General features: G+C 49.9%; 1 protein-coding gene across 33 annotated transcripts in view; it reads right to left on the bottom strand.

Annotated features, from left to right (window-relative positions):
- Atxn7l1 (ataxin 7-like 1) overlaps positions 1-22,380 on the bottom strand; it is a 222,443-nt gene that overhangs the window by 27,471 nt on the left and 172,592 nt on the right. For 17 of the 33 annotated variants that reach the window (XR_005505854.2, XR_005505855.2, XM_039113162.2 and 14 more), the window contains 5 exons: positions 21,430-21,655; positions 5,139-5,219; positions 4,622-4,899; positions 1,812-1,894; positions 563-813 (listed from right to left, as the gene is read on the bottom strand). Coding sequence is in view for 31 of the 33 variants with exons in the window: in XM_039113162.2 (XP_038969090.1) it covers positions 563-813; positions 1,812-1,894; positions 4,622-4,899; positions 5,139-5,219; positions 21,430-21,655 (919 nt within the window). In the remaining 2 variants the exon portion in view is untranslated. Of the gene's footprint in view, positions 1-562; positions 814-1,811; positions 1,895-4,621; positions 4,900-5,138; positions 5,220-8,437; positions 8,554-9,981; positions 10,137-21,429; positions 21,656-22,380 lie in introns of those variants that run through there. The other 16 variants (XM_008764632.4, XM_006240016.5, XM_008764634.3 and 13 more) reach the window with 4 other exon arrangements.

The raw sequence follows: 22,380 nt of genomic DNA, 5'->3' as shown, positions 1-22,380 counted from the left end.
TCAGAGCTGGTTTTTTTTTTCCTTTCCATTCAGTGCAACCAAGTGAAACCCCAAGCAGGTGGCTCACCTTCAAGAGCTCTGCCCTTCATCCTGACGGTAGGGAAGTGGTGAAAACAAGTCGTAAGAAAGTGTGACAAGTGGGCAAGAGGTCTCTGGAGCTTATAAGTTATTCTAAACTACTTATCCAGGCTTCCCCTTTCTGCCCTGGGAGTCTTCAAATAACCTAAAAACGCAGGCAGCCTGGAAGTTGCCTGGTGGTTGAAGTGCCAATCTTCCAGCGTTTATTCCAGCTCATTCTGACTCTGTTAAAAACACACAGTCTGATAAAAAGGTCTGCTCGGAAGGCTGACGGCTACAGCGGGAGAATCTGTTGAGTGCCATGTGGCAGGCATCAGGCTGAGCCCCCCTTAGGCGCAGGATCCTATTTAAACTTCACAGAGCCTTTGGGGGTTGGGGTAAAATATCTCATCAAAGAACCATCGGGCCACACACAAAACAGCTGGCAAGGAAGAGAGGGCCTGGACTGAGGGCTGGGGCTGCTTCGATGCTCATGCCGACTTACCTGGGAAGCACAGAGTTGAGTGGCCTGGATTTTGGTGGGGATGCTACTTTTGGCTCTGCCACCGTGCTCCCGGAAGATCCTTGCAGAGCATCAGGCACGGGTCCAGGCGGGTTCGGAAGTATCTCCCTAGCAGAAGTCAGAAGGTGCTCTTTCACTTCTTTCTCCCGCGACTTGGCTTTGTGCTCCGCCAGGAGGAGGTCAAATTGCTTTTTCCGGCCTGGGACTGCTCTCCGATGGCTCAGCGAGTGTGTCTAAGGAGAAGAGACATGAGAAGCACAGCCTCTTTGATCAGCACATACACCTGCTTCCCCACGGCCTGCATTTCCGAAATTGCAACCACAGGCATTTAAAGGTGCTTGGAAAAGTCAACTTCAAGGCAACAGCTCCTGTTCTGAGGCTGGGAAGAGGCAGAGACCGCTCGAACGCAACCATGCCCTACACTCCAGGTGTTAAGAAGCCAAGGCTTGGGGGCTGGGGATTTAGCTCAGTGGTAGAGCGCTTACCTAGGAAGCGCAAGGCCCTGGGTTCGATCCCCAGCTCCGAAAAAAAAGAACCAAAAAAAAAAAAAAAAAAAAAAAAAAAAAGAAGCCAAGGCTTCCTCCAGACAAATAGCATGAAACAGCTTCTGCGCAGAACCCAGGACAGCCTCGGATCAAAGTCACCCGCGAGGGAAGGCTAAAGTCAATCCAGGTGCGGGTAGGAGGCTCCAGCTGGCCCATGCATTCAGGGCCACCAGGCAGACAGGGCCATAGCCTGGATCCCAAGAGGCACTAGAAGGACAGTTGGAAACCTGGGGCTTGAGGCTACCCAGTAGCGGAAGCCCGGGGTCCGCCTGTCCCCTGGTCACCCCGAGTGGCTAGATGAGAGAGCAGTATCGCATCCTCCCCTCCGGGCTGCCTTTCTGGGCGCTGCCGCCGCCGCCGCCGCCGTTCCTGCATACATTAAAACGTAGCAGGCTTTAGAACCGCCTGTGAGTGCCTATAAATACAATTTACTGTCTGGCCTCCCAAGTAACACGGGAAGCCTAGGGTGTTTTTTTTTTTTCTTCCTCTCTTCCCCTTAAAAAGCCAGCCGGATCGAGGCAGGCACTATGCTATGCTGGACAGAGAAGAAAGCCATTTGCCTTACAAAGAACAGCTGGAGGTCGTGTCGAGGTTGCACACCCTGCCGTGTGCAGAGAGTGGCATGCAAACATTTCGACAAAGGCCCCAGCAAGAGCAGGAAGTATTTTTTATGGAAAGAGAAATACCTTGCAGGTGAGGGATCTTGTGCAAGGTTTCTTTGTCTCGGGATCCAATACTCCACAGTGTTTATTTGGGTCAAATTCTCTCTCTGGTTTAAGAAACAAACAAAAAATGTAAGAAAAAAAAGGAGACTAAATAGGATTTGGCATTAAGACTACATTTTTTTAAAAAAATGCACATATGCACCAACAAGTGTGACATTGTCAGGCAATCTTTTTTTTCTTCCCCCAACCAGCTGCTAAAATGTCTCAAGAACCACTCAGGGAAAATGGTGCTCCCTTCTGAACCCAGACTTTCTGAGTCTGGGTACGGGGCAGCACAGGGAACAGGGTGAGAGCAGGGGGCGGGAGGGTAGGACCATGCTATTCGAAAACACATGATTTTACTTAAAAGAGTCCCGCAGGTCCTTGGTGCTTTGGGCATAGTAGTTGCAGAGCAGAGAGCGCACTACCTGAGACCTAAAGATGCCTGCTTCCTTCACAGGCTGCCTGGAGAATCCATGCATGTCCCCCAGCCCCGCCTCTGCCTTCCTGGTTTATCCGTTTAAGGTGGGAGCATGTTCACTGACTTGTCAGGGTGGCCTTCCCCAGGCTTTACAAAGCCCTTGGTGAAGGCTTTCCAGGAGGCCTCACAGATAAGCCATTTCCCTGAACAAGAATTGGCAGTGCCTCGGGCAGGGGCAGGAGAAGGTGTGGCCGTCCTCCTCGGCGCTGTTGAACTTGAAGGCACAAGGGACATAGGCTGCCAACCTTAAACCTCGCTTTGCCTGTAGCCCCGGTCCAGAGGCTGCACAGGAGGATAAGACACGACTGGGGGAGGGAGGGCTGTCCTCCTGTCCTGACTGCCTGAGGTGTTGACTGCTTCTATGGAAGCGACTGCTAACTGATTTCCTCATGCCTCCTGTTGTCCTTCATCTCTTTGGGGATTACAAAGAACACTTACCACACCTGTAAAATGTGGGCATGTGTGGTGGTAACCTTTCCAGGACCCCACCCCCCAGGCTTTCGGAAAATCTGTGCTGTCTCTGTGGGTGCCTGCAAACACCAGAGTCCTGTGGAGCAGGAATACCACAGTTCTCTGGGTACGAAGGGTGGTAATGTTTAATGGTGGACGGTGGTGATTAGGAAGGGTGCCAGGTCTCTAGGAAGGTGAGCGCCTTGAATGCAGCAAACTGAAGAGAATTCCTAGGCCAGAAACTGTCAGCATTTGCTGGCATAAACTTGAAGCATAATAAATACATGTTCTATTTTCAAGTCTGAGGGTCAGGAGGAGTCTGTGAGGGAAGTCGTGATGCTGTGTACAAACTGCACTCCCCACCCCAGGGCCATTGAAATACCCCACTTCCCTCCTCTGTGAGAGCTTTGTCCAGCAGTGAGGGAGGGAGGGAGGAAGGGAGTGAGGGAGTACCAGGTGCCTGGCTGCCTGCAGTGGAGGCCTTTCACTTTGGTCTGTCAGAGTCAGGCCTGTGCCCAGACACACACCAGCACCTCCCATTGGAATTGAATGGGGTTTTGACTAGGGACAGAAGTTGGCTGTCGAAATGTGTGAGAGAGGTAGAAACTAGCAAAGGACCTACTGAGACAAGAGAACCCACAAAACACAAAGTTCCCCACCCCCACTTCAGATAAGGATACAGGCTGGAAGAAGCCAAGGTAGGATTAGTGCAGCAATAAGAGACCCATCATAGCCTCTGGACACTGCACAGGCCGACCCCACTCCCACCCCTTCCCCACCACACTGGGACGAACACTCCGTTGGGAAGACAGCTAGCAATGAAGGACTTGATCCATAACGTGAAGAAGCCTTACCAGGTTCTCCCTTCATTGTTATTGTGGATGAACAGGACTTGGAGGGAGGTACAGGGCTGCTTCATTTGAATGCTTTTGGGTAGTCCCAAGTACTTTTAAAATAATATTTAAATACAAATATAAGACAGAAGGTTCAATTAAATATGAAGTAGGATATGAAAATTACTCACACCTTGGGTGCTTAAAAACCATGCCTGATGCAGAAGATACATTCTCTCAAGGAAGGCTTTCACTGTACTTTGTTTTGCCCAGCTACCATTACAGAGAACCCATGGTGTGTGCACAAGCTATGAGTGCCATGGCTTCTGGTCATTTGGAGAAAGAAGAACAAGCCAGGTTTAGTCCTACAACACACCCAAAGCAAACATCCTCCTTTAAAAACAGCAACTGTCACCTCTGAGTGGCCATGTGTCTGTTCAAGGGGCTGAGCAGGGACCCAAGAGACCTCCCAGCACCCCCATCTGTTACGCTGGTCTCTAAGCTCCCAGTAGGAAATCCAGCCTGACTATCAGGGAGAAGTCGGCCACAGTGGCAACTGCAGAATCAACCCAGAAAGCCAGAGGCCAGAGGGCAGAGGTTACAGTTGCCCATGCAGCACAGTCCCTGATGAGCTGTTCTACTCAGCATGCCATGAGCTATCAGCTATCACACAGACAGACCTCCCTCACAGCAGTGAAACTTTAGTGGGAGCCATGTCAGTATGGCCATGAGGCTCACAAGACCCTTGGAGTCTACAACTATCGATTGGTACAGAAAGTCCTCTGCTTCCTGGACTTCTAGGATAACTTCAGCCAAATTCAAAACTTGGCCGGGGACCTTATCTGCGTTGGGGGAATGAAAGCACCGTCTCCCTGGTACTTTCTTCAGGTGCTGGTCCTGCTTGCAGCTACCCTTCACATTGCTGTTCAAGCCAAAACAGCTGTTTCGCTCTTCGAGCACACCACTGGTTATGGACTCCTCCGTTGCAGTCTTACCGTGAGCCCGGCTCTAACCACAGTGACACATACCTGAAAGTCTCCGGTAAGGCTTGTTGCTGTTTTTGGTGCCATTTGGGTGCTTCTTGTCTATGGTGGCTGACAGAGTCCCCTTGCCATTTAAGGTCTTCTCTGGTGAAGGTGGCACGGACTTGGACATCAAGGTGGGCTTAATTAAAGGTGGGGTGGAGACGGCAGAGGAGGAGGAGGAAGTGGCTGCGGTAGTGGTTGTAGAGTTCATTTTGACATTGGCACCGTCTGCCTTCACTAGGTTAGGGATTTTCTCTAAACTGACTACGGGAACTGGAACGCTGAAAAATAAAGGAACATACATGCACGGCTGTTTTCTTTGATAGACCCGGTCCACTGATGAGCTACACCCGCTTGCCGTTATCACAACACTTCCTTATCACTTATTTATGCTCCTCCTGGAAGCAAGCAGCGTGATTCCCCCCGTTGCGATGGGAGGTAGATTTGTGCCCGTGTAAAGGGCCAGCAGGGGGTGAGAGGCTGGCACGGTGCCCAGGGTGGATAAGAGCAGACTGATTACCTCCCAGGCCGGCTGTCCCCATGGATCCTCTGATTCCACCCGCCTCTCGGGCCCTCTATGTGCTCCTCTCTGACACAGCACCTTGGGCAAAACAAGGCCACCACTGTGAAGTGAAGCCCAGGAAGACAGATTGTCTGTGCCCTGCAGACAGCCTGCCACTGTGGAATCGGGTCCCCCCCTCCCCATTCTCCTGCTTGTGAGAGTCTCCCCACCCCAGCCCCATCCGGGGCCTGACATCTGCTTAGCTCCCGAGTACTGACAGGCTCACATCACACAGAGCATGGCTGCTGTCCAGCCAGGGGCACACCATGCTGTCGGAGGGCTTCTGGATCGGGCTCGCGTCCCGAGGATGGCTCAGATGGAGTGAGCCGCCGTGTACCATTATCCAATATTCCATTTTAGGCAGCTAGTTATGTAAATAGGCAATTCTCCAGACTGGCAGGTGAGAGGATGAATTTTAAGAAGGCGAGAGCACAAAGGTGTGCACTCATTCTTCAGAATCTGTCACCTTCGCCCCACTCCCCTGCTAGTTCCCAGTAACGGATGTGCATTTGATTTCTGCTGCTCTTTAATGCGGGGAGGACCCTGTGTCTGGAGGGGGGTGGGGGAGATGGGGGGATGTGTCTCCGTGTTTTGAAAGATGAGATGAATAAGTTTTGCTTTGGTCTCTGAACCAGGTTCCCTTTTCTCCTGGCAGGAGGGTAGCCTGCTAACACTTCAGTTCCCCAATCGTCTTTGAGCTGAGAGTGGGGATGGGTTAGCTGTTTGAATACCAAATGACGGAGAATATGGCTCTCCCATGCCTACAGACAATGTAGGGCATGAAAGAGAGGTTGTTTTTGGCAGGGAGGAATCCTATCTGTCCACACGTCTGGCTCTCGCTTCTCTAACGCATGTTCACAGATCATTTCTTTGATCAAGTTGTTCATGAAATTGTTTTTGCAACGCGTCCTTTTCTGCCACCCTTCTGATTTTGTAACAGGACCGCAGACATTAGTTATAGGTCTTTGCCAGTGGGCACACAGCGGTAGAACCAATTGGGGCTGAACATTTTAGACTTTCCCCTTGGGCCATGTGTTTTCTTGGCCCGCAGAAAGGTGGCTTGGGATTTCAAGTCTGAGAGAAGGGAAATGGGCACAGTGGCAAAGGCTCTAGCAGATTCTCTCCATGATCAGAATATTGGAGTCACAGAGATGGGGCTAAACTGTGGTTCTTGTCTGTTCAGTGGTGATTCTCTAAGTGCTCACTTGTTAACTGCTGAAGAAGAGCCCCAGAAACTCTCTCAGGGGGGAGCGTGCCAAGAAGTCACATAGATACTCCCTGGTGAGATCGGCATTCAGGTCTGCAATAGTTTAAATGCAGCCCTCAACCTTTGTTTAGAAACTTAAATCTCCAGATGCATATGCTGACGGTGTTTAGAACAGGGGGGTGTCTTTGAGAAGTAATTATAATTAGATGAAGTCCTGTGTGTGTGTGTGTGTGTGTGTGTGTGTGTGTGTGTGCATGCGCGTGTCTGTCTGTCTGTCTACAAATGGGGCTGATAGCTTTATAGTAAAAGGAAGAGAGAGCTGAGCTCTCAGTCTTCCTGGTCCTCATCAGCTGATACCCACTGGCATGCTGCACCTCAGGAAGAAGGTCCTCATCAGATGATAGCCCTCTTGTTATCGGACCCCTGAGTCTTCTCACTGTTCTTTATAAATTCATCCAATTTGTGGCATTTTGTCACAGAAGCAGAAAACAGACTAAGAATATAAAAAGATACCATAATGGCAGAAAATGCAAAGCTATGGGGGAAATTATGAAATATAATTCTTCTTGACTTGTTTCTTCAATTCAAATAAGCACCGATTACAGGAATCAGGACCTTTTATCCCCCCTTTGAGAAACTGTCTCAAGTAGTCCAGGCTGGCCTTGAACTCCTAATAGTCCTGCCGCCATTAGCCAAGTGCTGTGATCACAGACTTCCCAAGCCTCCTGGTTTAGAAAGGACGTCTTGAAGGGGCGTCTTTACACTCCTGTTCATGGCATTGTTATTTGTGAGACAGCCAGACGGTGGGAACAAACGAAATGCTATTAATACAACATCTGGATGTCTAATCTTTAGCTTTGTGAAGAACGGAAACTCTGACGCATGGCTGGACCTTGAGGACAGAATGCTGAGTAAACCAAGCCAGCAGCAAAGAGACGAACAAGGGATCCCACTTACGCAAGGCACCCACAGTAGCTATAGTCACATAGACAGAAAGGCAGTGAGTGAGGGAGATGGGGTAAGGGAGGAGCTGGGGGTGGGGGGTGAGGGAGGCACGGCCTCAGTCTAGAATCTCAGTTTTGCAAGATGAAAAGAGGCGTTATGTTGGGTGCGACACAGTGTGATTATGCTCAACACTACTGTACATTAAAAATGGTTAAGATGGTAACTTGCATTTTATACATTTTACCATGCTTTTTAAAAGTACCAAGTAACAACTTCACAAGTCGCAAAATTCATGCAACCTAAATTATACTTCGGCAAGTCTGTGCGTATGCATGTGTGTATATATACATATGTATATCGTATATGCACATATATTACATGCATATATATTATATACCCGCTGTGTATATATAGAGAGATATATTACACATACACACATGCCATATTACTTCACAAAAGGAAATGAGGTCTTTCAGGGTGTAGATCTGGTTCTTATTGCAGAAGCATGGCAGAGTACACAGAAGGCCTCCAGTTTCTGTGAGAAGTGCTCCTGACTTCAGCAGACCGATGCCTGGGATGGGGTAATCCGGAGAGATGGCCCCGCGTCCCCCATGCTCACAGGGCAGTCTGCACGTCTCCTCTAGAATCAGAGGTTGTTGTCAAGTGTGTTCTGTGAGGCAGCCACATGCCACAGATGCACGGAGCTGACATGATATCCAACATGGCAGCTAACTCATGATGGATGCTTCCTAACTGTGCAACCATACCCCAGCCAGGCTACTTCCTTCATCTCTTATGTGATCCCCTAATGTGGAATTTCTTCTACCTCCCATTATTTCCTGTATCATTCATGCTTCTAGGACTTCAGCTGGGCTCTGATACCAATACCCGCGGGCAGGGTCTAAGGCAGAATCCACCAGAAACATGAAGGATAGAAAAAGGCTGTGCAAAAGAAGCCAACAGAGAATTAATTCTAAAGGCCTCGTGGGTCATAAGGGAGCTAGCCACAAAGCAAACATCCTGGGTGTTGGGTGAACAGGCCCCCATGTCAGCAGAAGAAAGAGAAGGGGATAAAATTTTTGTACCAGGAATCCCAAGAACTCACCACCAGCTAGAGGAAAGACTGTGCACAGGGAGCTGTCCCTGGTACTTTTCCTGCGTTGCTGTTCTCTCCAGTAAAAGCTGTGGGCTTCTCTCAGGTGACCTGCCTTTGGGCCAAGCCTGAGAAGGGAAGGTGAGGGAAAGCAGAAAAGTAGGCAGTTCTAGGACAGTGGGATAGTGGGAAGGATCAGAAATACCCTGAGAAGTGGGGAGAGAGAGACTCACAAGCTTGACATCCCTCCACTCCCTGCAGTACAAATTCTAGCCCGACTCCTTTCTCCGCCATTACTGGCACAAGACCCTCAAGTGCTGGACAAAGGACATAAATGAGCACAAGATGGTGCCACACAGTGACAAACAACCGACCCCAAGGAGCTGGCTGATGTTTAGAGCTCTTCTTCCCTCCCTTACATGCTGCCACCAGTGCAGGAGTGTATTGTCCCAGCAAGCCACCAGCTCGGAACTGCCTTCTGCTGCTCTCCTCTCCAGTGCCCACACTCCCTACCACCACCTTCCTAGGGAGTAAAGCATCAGCCTCGGGCAGGCAACCGAGTGTGGCTCCTTCAGGGGCGGGAAGCCCTGAAGTACATTCAGGTTCAATTCTTCCCCCTCCACCTGCAGAGGAGCCAAATGTCCCTACCCTGCTTTCGCAGGGCGGCCAACTCCCGTCGTCTGGCCGTGCCGCAGCAGCAAGGGGAACTCCTATGTGTGGTGAGGAGTTAGGGGGAGCTGGTTAGATGGAAACACCCAGAACACAGGCTGTCAAGAACTATGTGTGGTGTGTGTGTATGTGTGTGCATGTGTTTGTATGTGTGTCTGAGTGTGTCTGTGTGTCTGTGTATGTCTGTATGTCTGTATGTGTATGTATGTGTGTCTGTGTGTCTGAGTGTGTCTGTGTGTCTGTGTATGTATGTCTGTGTGTGGTGTGTGTGTCTCTGTGTGTCTGTGTGTGTCTATGCGTGTCTGTGTGTGTGTCTCTGTGTGTGTATGTGTGTATGTATGTATGTGTATGTCTGTGTGTCTGTGTGTGTATGTGTCTGTGTATATGTGTGTGTGTGTATGTATGTATGTATGTGTATGTCTGTGTGTCTGTGTGTGTATGTGTGTGTCTGTATATGTCTGTCTGTGTGTGTGTGTGTGTGTGTGTGTGTGTGTGTGTGTGTGTGTAGGAGATAAACAAGTCTGGGAAAGGAGCCAAAAGCCTCCCAAAGTCCTTCCCCTTCCATCTCGAGGGATGGATACTTCCCTCCATTCTCATCCTTCATGGCATTTATAAACTCACTACTATCCTCCTTTTGAGGTGCTGTGTTTCAAAAGGAAAGAGGAGCCCCCCATGAAGACCCTGCTGCTTTCAAAATGCCTGTTTTGTGGGCTTGGCACAAACTCTTTTAGGGAGCCCAGGGTGGCTGCTCGTTCCGGCTGTGTCGGAGATGCTGGGGGCCTTTATTGTCTCATTATGTCTGTGCCTCCTCCTCTCAGGCCTGGGAAGGCATTTCGGTGTGGAGATGGGCCCTCCCTCAACCCCTGGTACCACAGGGCGGTGTCTACCTTCTGTTTCTCTGGTGCTGCTCTGGTTCCCCATGTCTTCTTCCTGTGTGCTTGGCCTGTCTGAATTGATCTTTCTAGACCAAGGCAGGTCTTCTGGCTTTAAGAAAAATGGTTCTCTTGGCATCAAGCAGATTCCCCTCCCTGCCCAGTGATGTCTGCAAAAGAGCAGAGGTGGAGAATCATGACAGTGTCATTGTGAGAGTCACTACCGGGCTGCAGGGCCAGCTGCCCCCTGCTGGCCATGCTTTCACGGTGGTCGGGGCTTTATTCTCCTATAGTCAACAGATATGCCTGGAGAAAACAGTTCGGAGTCTGTAGGTTTGCAAAACCCGTTGCCAGCCTTTCCCCACTTAACACGTGGGGTAAAGACAGATTTGACGGACAGAAGGGTGAGGACATATGGTATTTGTGCTGTGGTTATGTGTCTGATGTGAAGTTGAGGCTGTCTAATCTCTTCCATCACTTCATTTGACAGAGAGCTGCGTGCCTGTATGAGAGGCCTGGCAGAGTTTGGAGAGTCTCTGGGTTATTAGCAGACCTCCCTCCACCCCCTGACCCCGATAGACCATCTCACTCATCCTCCTTCCTTCCAAGTGGCAGCAGCATTAAATCATCCCGATAAAATGGAATTTAGCTCTTTTAACCTACTCCTCCTCCGGGGTAGGAGTTCTACTTGGCTCTTGGCGATGCACTGAGCTGTTGGGGAAAGTCTGCCGCTAGGAAATTATTTCCAGCTGGAATCCTTGAGGTTGAAGAACTACTAGGGACGGTCTGGCAGGTTTAAGAATCAGGTGGTCAAAAAAAAAAAAAAAAGAATCAGGTGGTCACTAAGAATCGATATAAAGAACAGCCATGGAATCCTGTCCTGCTATGACAGATATAGCAGGTACTGCACACCCCGATGAATGGGTACCCTGCTTTTGAGGCATCTGGGAAAATGTTCAAGAAGCCAACTTGTAAATGCCTTTAGCAAGCCAAAAAAGGGAAGCTATCTAACCGCAGGGCCTGTAAATGAGAAAAATCTACTGGGCTGATCTAATATTATCTTACAGCAGAGAAGTCAGAAAGGCAACGCCATGGGCCATCACTCTCTGCAGGGTCTGGACTCTCTCCCACACAACACACCCTCAGTAAACTGAGAGATGGGGTCAGACCACATGACTGTTGTGGGTGGGGCAAGGGTGGGAGTGGTCCTGGCAGCAGAGTGGTTGGCAGGATGCAGAATATGTGGAAAGCTCATCAAACGCCCACTGTTGGCCAAGAAAGGTACAGCATCTTCACCAGTCATGGATCATGGGCTACAAAGTTTAGCCTCTTGACTCCATTGCAAAGGTGATAAGTTATGAAGAATGATATGAGATTCCCCCGCCCTCGAGACAAGTTAGAGGTCTGTGGGTGAACATGGGAGTTTGAATAAGCTGACTTTGATGAACAGTGGAGAAGAGTCAGAAGCAGGGGCTGGGGAGAAAGCCCAGTTGGTCAAGTGCTTGCTGTGCAAGTCTGGGGGCCTAAGTTTGATATCCAGCATCCATATAAAAGGTTGGTTGCAATGGAACATGCCTGTGATCTGACTTCAGGACAGCTTGGAACAGGATCTGTGAGGCTCACTAGCCAGCCAGCATAGCCTACCTGGCGAGTCTCAGGCCAATAAGAGACCTTGTCTCAAGACAAAGCAAAAACAGGTGGATGCCACCTGATAACACCTGACATTGGCCTCTCTGCGTGCACACAAGTGCACACACACACACACACACACACACACACACACACACCATAAACATCCTCCAGACACACAAAATAATCAGGAACAAATAACGTAAGAATTAGGGAGGAAAGGTGGGGCTGAACTGAGGGTCTGTGCCTTGTCAATCAATGCTCTGGCAAATTCCCCGACTGTGGAGGTATCCGGCCCCCAAATCCTGCCTTCCCTATGGCTGGATGCTCTCTGGTGAGGGCCTAATGCATGCAGCTTCCTGGCTTTAGGGACTCAGCAAGGTCCTAAGGACTTCTGTCCTTGTGAATGGGCAATAGGACAGGGGCTTGGCTAGTGAGAAAGCCTGGGTGTTAGCTCTTTCTCCTTCCTTGGTGGGACAGACCTGACCAACCTATCTCAGCCTCACAAGGCCTGCCTCAGTTTCCTTACAGTGAAAGGAAGGAAGGCTTGGCATTTGAGATGATTAAATGAGGTACTGGGCACGGAGCGTCATTTGGGCTCGAAGCACAGCCTCAAAGTTGAAGTGAAATGAGAGAGAGAGAGGGGGGGGGGGAGAGCGCCACACCATTCACTCCCTCACAGCCCCTCCTGGGGTGTAAACCATGGTCACCATCAGAAACCTTTTGTCCCTTTGGTGTTTAGGGGGTGGAGTGGACGAGTGGGAGGCAGCAGAAAGGTGGGGTGGGTGGCTTCCAAACTCACCCACAGAAGAGCAATCCTGGAAGTACAATGGAGAGGAAAATGGAAGAAGGGAACAAGTCATTCCATACTCAGGAACTCCCGAGCTTGGGTGAGTCACTGCAGCTCACATCTGGATAGGGATTTCTGCAAGCAGAGCAAGCAGGAAGCCCAGCCTATTCCCATAAGACAATTCCTGCAGTCCAGCAATGTGGGGACTCTGACGTTCCAGGGCACCTTGTTTTCTAGGGGAGGCTATCTGTACAACCCATAGGCCATTCAACGGGATGAAGGAGGCCCTGTTCTCTACAGTTTTCTCTTATTCCAAGGGTGTGGAGCTTAGGAAGGGGGTCCCCAGCATTACCAGGAGACCAAGGAGTGCTAAGTATTCCCGGAGAGCCCTTGTACCCTTGGGCTGTGGAAGAATCAGCAAGCTGGAGAGTAGTCTGAACGTAGTAGGGCATGTGATGCTGCCCAGGCTGCCCTTGGGAACAGCTGTGGGTACAGTGGGCTTCAGGCCCACACAAGGTTTCGCCGACAGCTCCAGACCTTACCAATGCTCAGCGCATTGCCCCATAACTAAGAACCACAGACACACAACTCAGATGGGTGGCCATCAAGATTCACATCATTTCGGAAACAGCATGAAGGCCACCGAGGGCTAGGGGCTGGGGGTTGGGTGGATTCTGGAAGAGTGAGTTCCTAGCAATAGCTTAGAGCTGGCTATCCTCAGGAGCAGCAAGTGGGAACACTTCCCGCTGTGGCCACCAGAGGTCACTGGCTCCCAGTATTGGAGTTGTAAAATGTCCTTTTAGAGAGCCTGTTACCTGGGTACCATGGCTGGAGCATTAAAGTCTCCTCAAGCTCTAGTGCCAATTCGGACCCAGGAGAGGGATGGTGATTCCTTAAAGAACGTCCTCCATGTCCCTGTCAGGGAGGGATGAGAGCAGACACCTGAGATGACCCTGGGATCCCACGTCCGGGCTCTCCCTATAAGGAGTCACTCTGAACACAGAAAGGAAACGGCCAGGGACTCACTGCGACCAGCTGCTCCCATTTACCTCAGAGAAGAACAAACACATTCAGAACAAACATTCCCATTCATTCACTCATTTTCATTCATATTCTCTGTCTCTGTCTGTGGGCAAACAACCGAGAGCCACTGATGAGTTCTGAAGAGTTCTGAGCAGTACACTGTGTGTGTGTGTGTCTGTGTCTGTGTGTCTGTGTGTGTGTCTGTGTGTGTGTGGGTGTGTGTGCAAGTGCATGTGTGCATATGTGTGAATGTGTGCATGTTTGAGTGTGTATTCGAGTGTATAGGAGTGTGTGTGCGCCTGTGTAGTGTGTGAGTGCATGTGTGCATGTGTGTGTGTGTGTGTGCGCATGTTTGAGTGTGTATGCGAGTGTATAGGAGTGTACATTTGTGTGTGTGTGTGTGTGTGTGTGTAAGGAAGGGATGTACTGAAAAGGCAAAGATTTCACAGCCTACATGGACGCTCTGATATGACTCCCTGGGGCTTCTGGGAACCAACCCCCAATTCATGCCAGCACCAGGCTAGAAGAGCTAAGCCCCAAGTCCCTCCCACAGGCCTCTGGCTGGGTCCTCTCCATAAAACACTGGGAAGGCATCCAGGACACATGAGCTCCCACATGTCCCCTCTCTCCCAGAAGACTCACCTCCCATTTCCAAGCATTTTGGGAGGGGCCGTCTGAAAGGAGGGAGCCCCTCCCCCACCACGCTGTAGGGTGTGCACAGGGAGGCCAGGAGCCTGCTGATTTTTCTTCTGCTTTGGCTCATTTTCCTTCTGGAGCAGCAGGCTCATCTCCTGCATTTTTAATAGTGGGGCATATTTAGCATTCAACACACACTTGCAGGTTGATAAGGCCCAAGGAGAAGGCATCAAGCCATCCATGGGAGGAAAGCCTCTTCCCAACTCTTCCCTGCCTCCTGCCACATCAGCCAAAATCGGGCAGATCCTAGTTTTCAGTCTACTTGCAGGGCTGTCGTGGGAAGGGACAGCAGAGGAGAAAGTTGCCCTGGCTGACAGTCTCTCTGGTCCCTGGCGCAGCAGAGACTCGTAATAAAGGATGAAATGGTTCGTCTTGCTTTCTTGAGATGGGGCCTTTGCTCAAGGTCAAGTAATCTTACCCGCTCTGAATCCTGAATGCCAGGATTATGGGTTCATCTGCTGGGACTATGGATATATTCCCGGTTGTCTTTTGCCCACCTCCCTGTGTCACTGTGGACTACATGGACTCTGTGGCTTCCAACTTCCTCAGGGGTGATTTCTGACAGGCAAGTGAACTAGAGAAAAGGGGACCGCAGGGGAAGGGCTAACAGTCTGCTATGTGGAGTCTCAGGTGGGTCAAAAGAGACAGGTTCGATGACAGGAGGATGCTGTCTTCCTCTTTCTCCCCTTTCCTCTTCCTCTTTCTTTCCTGTAATGCCGGTGACCAAAGCCACTTGATTGTTGAGCTTCTCCCCTAGCCTATTTCGGGGACAGAGTCTTGCTAAGTTGTCCGATCTGGCTTTGAACTCGCTCTGGAGTCCTGGCAGACCTTGAACCTTTAATCCTCCTGCCTCGAACTCACCAGACCTGGCTCCTCCTCCCCATGTCCCTCCTCTTCATTGTGTGTGTGGACACATGCATGGCACGAGGTTGGTATGGAGGTCCCCAACTTTGTGGAGCTAGTTCTGAGGACAGAACTCAGGTCACCAAGCTTGTGGTGAGCCTTTCACCTGCTAGATCATCTCACCGGCCTTCTCCTTTCTTCTTTTAAATTTTTCTATGTTCATTTGACTATTTTTTTTGAGACAGGGTCTCACTGTGCAGCCCTGGCTGGCCTGAGACTCGCTACACAGATAGCCAATGCCTCTGAGGCGCTGGGTCTAAACACATGAGATACCAAGTGTAGCCTCCCCCTTCCTTTTATTTAAGGTGTTTTTCCCCTCCCTACTAAGTCATAGAAAGGGGCAAAATCATACAACTGCAGACTGTCCAACTTGGTGTGAAAATACCAAGGGATCAGCCTGACTCAGGGGTGCTGTTTATAGCCAGGCATTCAAACCTGAGCTACCTGTGAAAGGGTATCCTGATGCCTACTGTCAAATTCCATGTCAAGTCTGCCAACCCTATAGACAGGCAATCTTGTGTGCTTAAGTGGCCTTGAGGGTCAACTGAGAACTCATTTGGATAGGGCCTCTGGCTGGGCATTCTCTATGGGTCTCCCTGCTGTTCCCACTATAGGTTCAGAAAGACCAGGCTAACACAATTAAGGACCGAGTGTTCCTTCTGCTTCACAAGAGACCCAGAGGTTCCCATGTGGGGTCACTCAGAAACACAAGGTCTGTGCTCTCTGAGAGCAGCCAGGTGACTACTTAACTCGTGCCGTGTGGTGGCTGCTCTCTCGAGCTGAGAATGTAATTCTAAATATTTAAGTTCACAACAGTTTTAAAACAAGAGAGTCAATCCTGTTATGACGGGGTTTCAGTGTGTTTGGGACCACTTGAGTTTGCGACTCTGCCAGACGGTTTCTAGTTCTTAATGGCACCTGACAATGAAATAAATATCCCAGGTGAACAATGCCCTGTACTGCAATGACTTGGGGAGGGATGAGGGGGCTTTGAGGACAGGAATGTGAACTAGCTCACTATTTGTATGCTGAAATGATAATATTGTGGTTGTGTCAGGTTAGAGAAAATATATCCTAGAAAATTAATTTTGTATTTTTTTTCAAGGCAGCTGATACTTAGAATGAGACATGGGGCACACACTGTATCTTCCTCCACTGGATACTGCTAGTCCAAACACTTCTCGACAGAAGTCGGGAAATCACATGGTCCCCTTCAGTGGACCCATCTGGTTCTCTGTGACAGTCAGTTCAAGAAGTGTTAGTCACAGTGGCCCCTTGTTTGAACAACTGCCAACAGGCCACCATGCTGGGGGCACCCTTGTAACTCCTGAGGAGAGGGAACGAGGGAAGTGGGATGTACTATGGAACACACACGCACAGAACATCACGGGAGAGCATCATGGGACAGGGCATCACAGGCAAAGACGATAAGCCACGAACTGAGAGCAGATGGCAGTGCATTGGGATGCTGGCCAGGAGGAAGTGAAAGAGAAGGGACTCAGGACAAAGGGGCCAGTGACTACGGCATAAGAATGTCAGTGATTTGGACCAGGAAGAGGGGGACAGGGTACAGCAGGAAGAACAGAAGGCTGAGCAGGCCCTGCTTCTGAGGTTCTTCTTCCTGCCCCATTCCCAAGGGCCTTCATCCTTTTCTCAACACATTTTGGGGAGGTCTTGCCTATACCCATGGTGTCAATGTCCCATCTATGTGGATGGTTCTCGTACATCTTTTCCAGCCCTACCTCTCTCCTGACCCCAAGGTGTAAACATTCAGTGCCCACCACCTACTTCTCGAGTATTTCTCAGATCCCCAGAACACACAGATTCTGATGCAGCTTACCCTCTTTCCCTTGAGGAAGTGGCAGACATGGTGGCCCAGCCATCTGAGTCTGAAATACCACCATCATCCTAGCTCCTCCCCGGTGGTCCTGTGCTGTTTATACTGGTCCTCACCCGAGAGTCCTCTCCCATGGACCTGCCCCCTCCTCACTGTGCCGCCACTCCTTCCTTGAGCTCGAGCTCCTACTGCGCCTCACTTGGACTGTGCAAAAATGTCCTCAGTCTTCTCAATGGTTCCAGAATGTTCCCCCAGCCTTCCTTAATACTGCTGCCTGCCAGGGAGACTTTGCGACTGAACACTGCTCTTTTAATCCCATAGGTCATTTTTCTGTGGTCCTGAATTTGCTGCCCTCAGTGGGAACTTTATGCCTTCTTGGATTCAGAGCCTACCTCTCCTCCGGTGCAAATGCTTCTGCCCATTCTGAGCCCTTTCCCTACAACATTCTTCCCACTCGCTTAAGATTTATTTATTTATTTATTTTACAGTGACCAAACAGACACAGCATAAAATTACATCTTGAACTGTGTTTTCTGTGTCCAGCTCCTGACTATAGACGTAGTAAGGGTCTCTGGCTTAGGGTTTAACTTGGGCTTTTTGACTTTATGAAATGTACTCAGTGGCAGCTACGTTTTCTTTAGTTTTGGGGTGCTGGGGGCTGAACCCAGGCCCTCGTGCATGGGATGCTCACACTCTACTGTCAGGCTGCACCACCAGCCCAGAAACCAAACTTTGAATTTTGAGCTCTCCTCAGGCTAGCCACCTCTGTACAGTATTCTCTTACGGCCCTGGGCCAGGGCTTGGGCTGCAGGAAGGAGTCAGACCCACAGCTGGCCACATACATAATAGGCTGTTTTTTCTTTCTCTCTAGAGACTTAGCCCCACAGAAGCTGATCTACAAGGTCTGAGGTGTTTCTTTTTTTTCTTTTCATGTGTATGTATGCATGTATGCGTGATATATGTATGTTGTGTGTGTGATGTATGCACATGTTTGTGGGTACATTTTGGGGCTCGAGGTTGAGTGTGTTCCTGGATTGCCTTCACGATAGCATTTAAGATGGACCTCTTGGTGTAACTGAGGCTCATCGATTTGGCTAAATTGGTTGGTCAGTGGGTTTTAGGGATCTGCCTATACACCCCTTCCCCGTCACTGGACACAGACTGCTGGATCTAACTTTTATGTGAGTTCTGGGAATGGGAACTCCTCATGCATGTGACAGACCTTTCATCAGAAGAGTCGTCTCCCTGGCCTGGCCCCGTTTTTTCGTTTCTTTTTTCTTTTTTGGTTTTAACGTAGAGGATGGGGATCTGAATTCAGGTCTCCATGAGTGTTTATTGAATGAGAGGCAAGAAAAGCAAGTTCAAAGCACTGCGTGGATTTCCTGTGTGACCCTGAGGCAGCCACTTACCATGTCAGATCTCATTCTTAAGCCTGAATAGACTGTGATTCTAAATCTCAGGCCTCCCAAGATTCCAACTTCCTTACTGCCTACTAAATGAAGAGTGCGCCCTACCACCAACATGAAGACCCTCTGTAAGTTGGCCCCAAATTCCCTCTGTCAATCCTGATGACCCATTAATACCTATTATACTAGCATTCACTGCTCTCTTCCCCTGATATTAGAACGTGCCTCTGCCTATACTCAGTATTTAATGGACACTTACACTAATAGTTATGTGCCCACTATAATAATCACCAAGGGTGCACAGGGCCCACGAATGCAATACAGAGAGCTTTGTGCAAGTTAAAAGGAGATGCCTGTGGTCCACACAATGGACTGGCAGTCTTCATCCCCTGGTGCACAACCTGTACAACTGTAAGGTAGAGCCTTGGGGATCCAAAGTTAAATATGACAGAATAGGATGAGGCACACAAGAAGGGCATCTGACCCAGGCAGAGGACTTAGAAAACAGGCCTAACAGATGAGGTCAGTCACACTTCAGCCGCCCCTCGGTTCATCATGGGGTAAGACAATTTTCAGTTGGCTATGTATGTAGAAAGTTCTGAAAGCCAACGTGCATTTTTAAAATTTGTTTGTAAATTTTATTTTATGTGGGTGGGTGGGTACTTCACCTGCGTGTGCGTTTGTAGGCCGCATGTGAGCCTGACACCCTCAGAAGCCAGAAGAGGGCTTCAAAGTCCTGGAACTGCAGATGGTGTTAGCTGCTATGTGGGTGCTGGGAATTGAACCGGGGTCCTCTGGAAAAGAAGCCAGTGTTTTTAACTGCTGAGCTCTGGAGTTCTCAACACACATTTAACATAGGTTAGGAGTGGCCCAGTGAGTAAAATGCCTGCTATGAGCTCATTCTCATTTGGTAGGTAATGGGGCACTTGAAATTATCGTGATTTAGAATTCAGGCTTAAAATGGGACAAGGGCTGCTAAGTTAGACTGCCTCAAGGACACACAGAATCCATGACAAAGCCTGGCTTTGAATTCCATTTTCTTGCCTCAGGTTCAGTGCTGGGTCTCTTCCACACCGTTCCTCAGACAGACTGATCATAACCCCGGGTCCACCTGCCCATCATCGCCCCTGCTGGTGAGTGCCTCTATTTTACTGCCGCCAACTGTGGTTGCCCTCTTCCACGGACATGGGAACCAGTTTCTTCTGCCTTCCAATGAGAACTAAAGACCAGTGGCTCTCAATGAACTCTTCAGGTCTTCAGTGGGCGCTAGACCAGCGCTGCTGAGGCATCCCTCCCCGTGGACTAAGATGATGCTGGGTTTCCAGCGTGCAGGATGGCCACATGCAGCTTGTGGACCACACAGCTCGCGCCACGTGAGCTAGTCTAACAACCGTGGTACACTCACGCTGTCAATTCTGCTCCTCCTAGTAACACTCTTCATTTGCCTCTCTGATGCTGGAGACCTCACTCATGCTAGGTAAATGCCTTTATGGCCAAGCAACACCACTCAGCCTGAATAAGCTATTTCCCCAGTTTCCATCTCCATGGGGTCGCCCTGAATCTGTGGCTTCTTATTTTTCACACGGGGTCTCACTATGTAGTCTAGGATAGCCCTTAAACCGCCATTATTCCTCTAGCCTCAGCCTCCGGAATGCTGGGATCATACATCTACACCAGCATGCCTGTCTCTGAAGAGCCACTCCTCCATGACAGATGAATTCCTCGGTCTTAGCCCAAGGTTATGAGGCTTCAGCACAGATGGGAGAGTGATGATGATGATGGTAATTATCCTTTAACATGTGTTGTGCACATACCCTGGCCTGTGTGCTGTACTCGATGCCATATATGAAGGAGCTACTGGATCCTCACAGCATCCCAGGGAACAGAGCTAGTCTATGAATAGATTCATTTTACAGCACAGGAAACTGAGGCACAGCAAGATCAAAAGACATACTTGCCCAGGGTCACCCAGCAAAGAGACCTGTTCACAGGGACTAATTCCTTAGCAGTCAAGCCCTTCCTTGGGCTTTCTGGGGGCATTGAGAAGGGCCTGGAAAGTCCGCACTGCTACAAGCTCATCAGAGGTCACCAACTGTCACTTTCCGACCAGGGTTCTCCTTAGCAACTACACCTTCGCACGAGACAGATCTACTCTCCAGCAGCCCACAGAGAGCGCAGCTAGTGTAAGAAGCAGAGCGGCTGGCAGCCATGTACGTCCGCGTTCCAACCTCTCCCACTATCACCTGAGGCGCTTTCATTGATCGGGCATAATTAGCTCTCTTCAAGTCATCATAATTCCCAGCTCGCAGTGCCTGCCCCATTGATGGGTGATTGTATTCCACAGTCTTCCTGGGTAGGACGTTAAGCGCAATTAACTACCATTAATTAATGAACACCATTTCTCTTTAAACATATAAATTAGACACACTCCGCACTTGCCCCTTCTCTGTCTTCAGGAGACCTGGAAGATAAAGCTGTGACAAGCTAGTCCCAAGTCCCTCCTATTCTCAGTGTGGCTTCCTATTTGTCTGGTCCACAGGGAACCTTTTGTCTTTTTGGTAGAGACTCGCCATCAAAGGGGTGACTTTCCCTTTCTCTCCTCCCTACAGTTAGTTATGAGATACCCAGTGTCCTTGAGGGCTGGGGAGCAGAGGCCCTGTGGGGAAGGGAGACTGAAGCTAGGACTGGGCCATGACCATGGCTTCCTCCTTTCTCTTCTCCCTCTGCGGACTGACCATCTGTGCTTTGACTGCTTACACCAGCGTTTCTCTTCATTGGGGCAGAAGACTGAGAGGCAAACATATAGCTAAGGAGTCTTCCCTGTTTTTCTTTTCCTTAGACACAGACAGCTTGGTTCTCAAATGTACAACCATTCTTTGTTGAGACATACAGCACTTTTTTTTTTTTTGGTTCTTTTATTCGGAGCTGGGGACCGAACCCAGGGCCTTGCGCTTCCTAGGTAAGCGCTCTACCACTGAGCTAAATCCCCAGCCCCGAGACATACAGCACTTTTAAGGCCCCATGCTCCCTCTAGTTACTAAAGATTAGCAGTTGGCCTCCTCGTGCCTTCCTTCTGGGTTCCTGCCTCAGTACCTCAGATTTCTGAACATGACACCCAGAGTCAAAGCCAGAGTGGGGGAGGGCAGAGAGAGTCTCAGCTGCCCAGCACCTGGACTCACCATGGTTTATCCCTTGGTCCCTTTGCAGAGAAGACTGTGTGCTGTGTGCTGCTGGAGGTAAGTAGATTGTCTTTGGGCGTTTTAAATGGCTTTGAGGTGCTGCTGACAGCGTTATGGCCGCTGACACAGGCTTTTGTCTTTGCCTGTGCTAGTGATGTCCGGAGATTGGAGGCTGGAGACGCTGCTGGAGAGGGAGAAGGCCTGCACATTGAACTGTGTCTTCTCTCTACAGGGGAGAAAGAACAGAATTCAGCACAGCATCCGTGGCCAGTGGGTCCCACCTTCACCCACACTCGTGAACACCACAGGCACAAAGCAACCCTCTGCTGGCAGGGTCGCACCTCCACAGCCTCTGACGTTTGCTCTGATGTTGACTTCGATGCCAACTTACAATGACTGCAGTCGGGACTTCTGTATCAAATGGCATGCTAAGCTAACCCCAGGATTCTCCAGGGAGACATTTCTATCCTTCTGCAAAAACCACTTCCACTGGAGTAGCAGGTGTCACCTGACACAGTGGATCAACCACAAAACCAACGTGATCCCCAGACAGCAACTCGGGTCTCCTGGGGCAGTGGGCAGGGCAGAACTCTTAGCATGAATTCTCCAGCATACGAGTAGCATGGGATTCAGGGGTTGGGGGGGGGCATGATGGGAGGATCTTTCAGAGTTTTTAAAGGCCCAGCACGGCTCAGCATGGTACAGTCTACTGATGTATCTCAGCCATGGCCTCTTTAAGCTCACAGAGGTCCAAAACCACAACACAGACCAGGATCCAAATGCCTGAAGCAGAAGCACAAAGTGGTGCATGGACTTGGGGGTGGGGGGCAGCTTCCTGTGCTTCTCTAGGAAGCACTAGAGGTCTGAGCTCAGACACCCCATTCATTCACACCCTGCCAGCTCCCGTCTTCTTGGACCAACAGGAAGAAGGCAGATGTGACCAGGGCAGTA

This window comes from Rattus norvegicus, chromosome 6, assembly GCF_036323735.1.
Source record: "Rattus norvegicus strain BN/NHsdMcwi chromosome 6, GRCr8, whole genome shotgun sequence".
Lineage (NCBI taxonomy): Eukaryota > Metazoa > Chordata > Mammalia > Rodentia > Muridae > Rattus > Rattus norvegicus.
The sequence above is the reverse complement of the archived record's forward strand: the minus strand, read 5'-3'. Positions and strand labels throughout refer to the sequence as shown.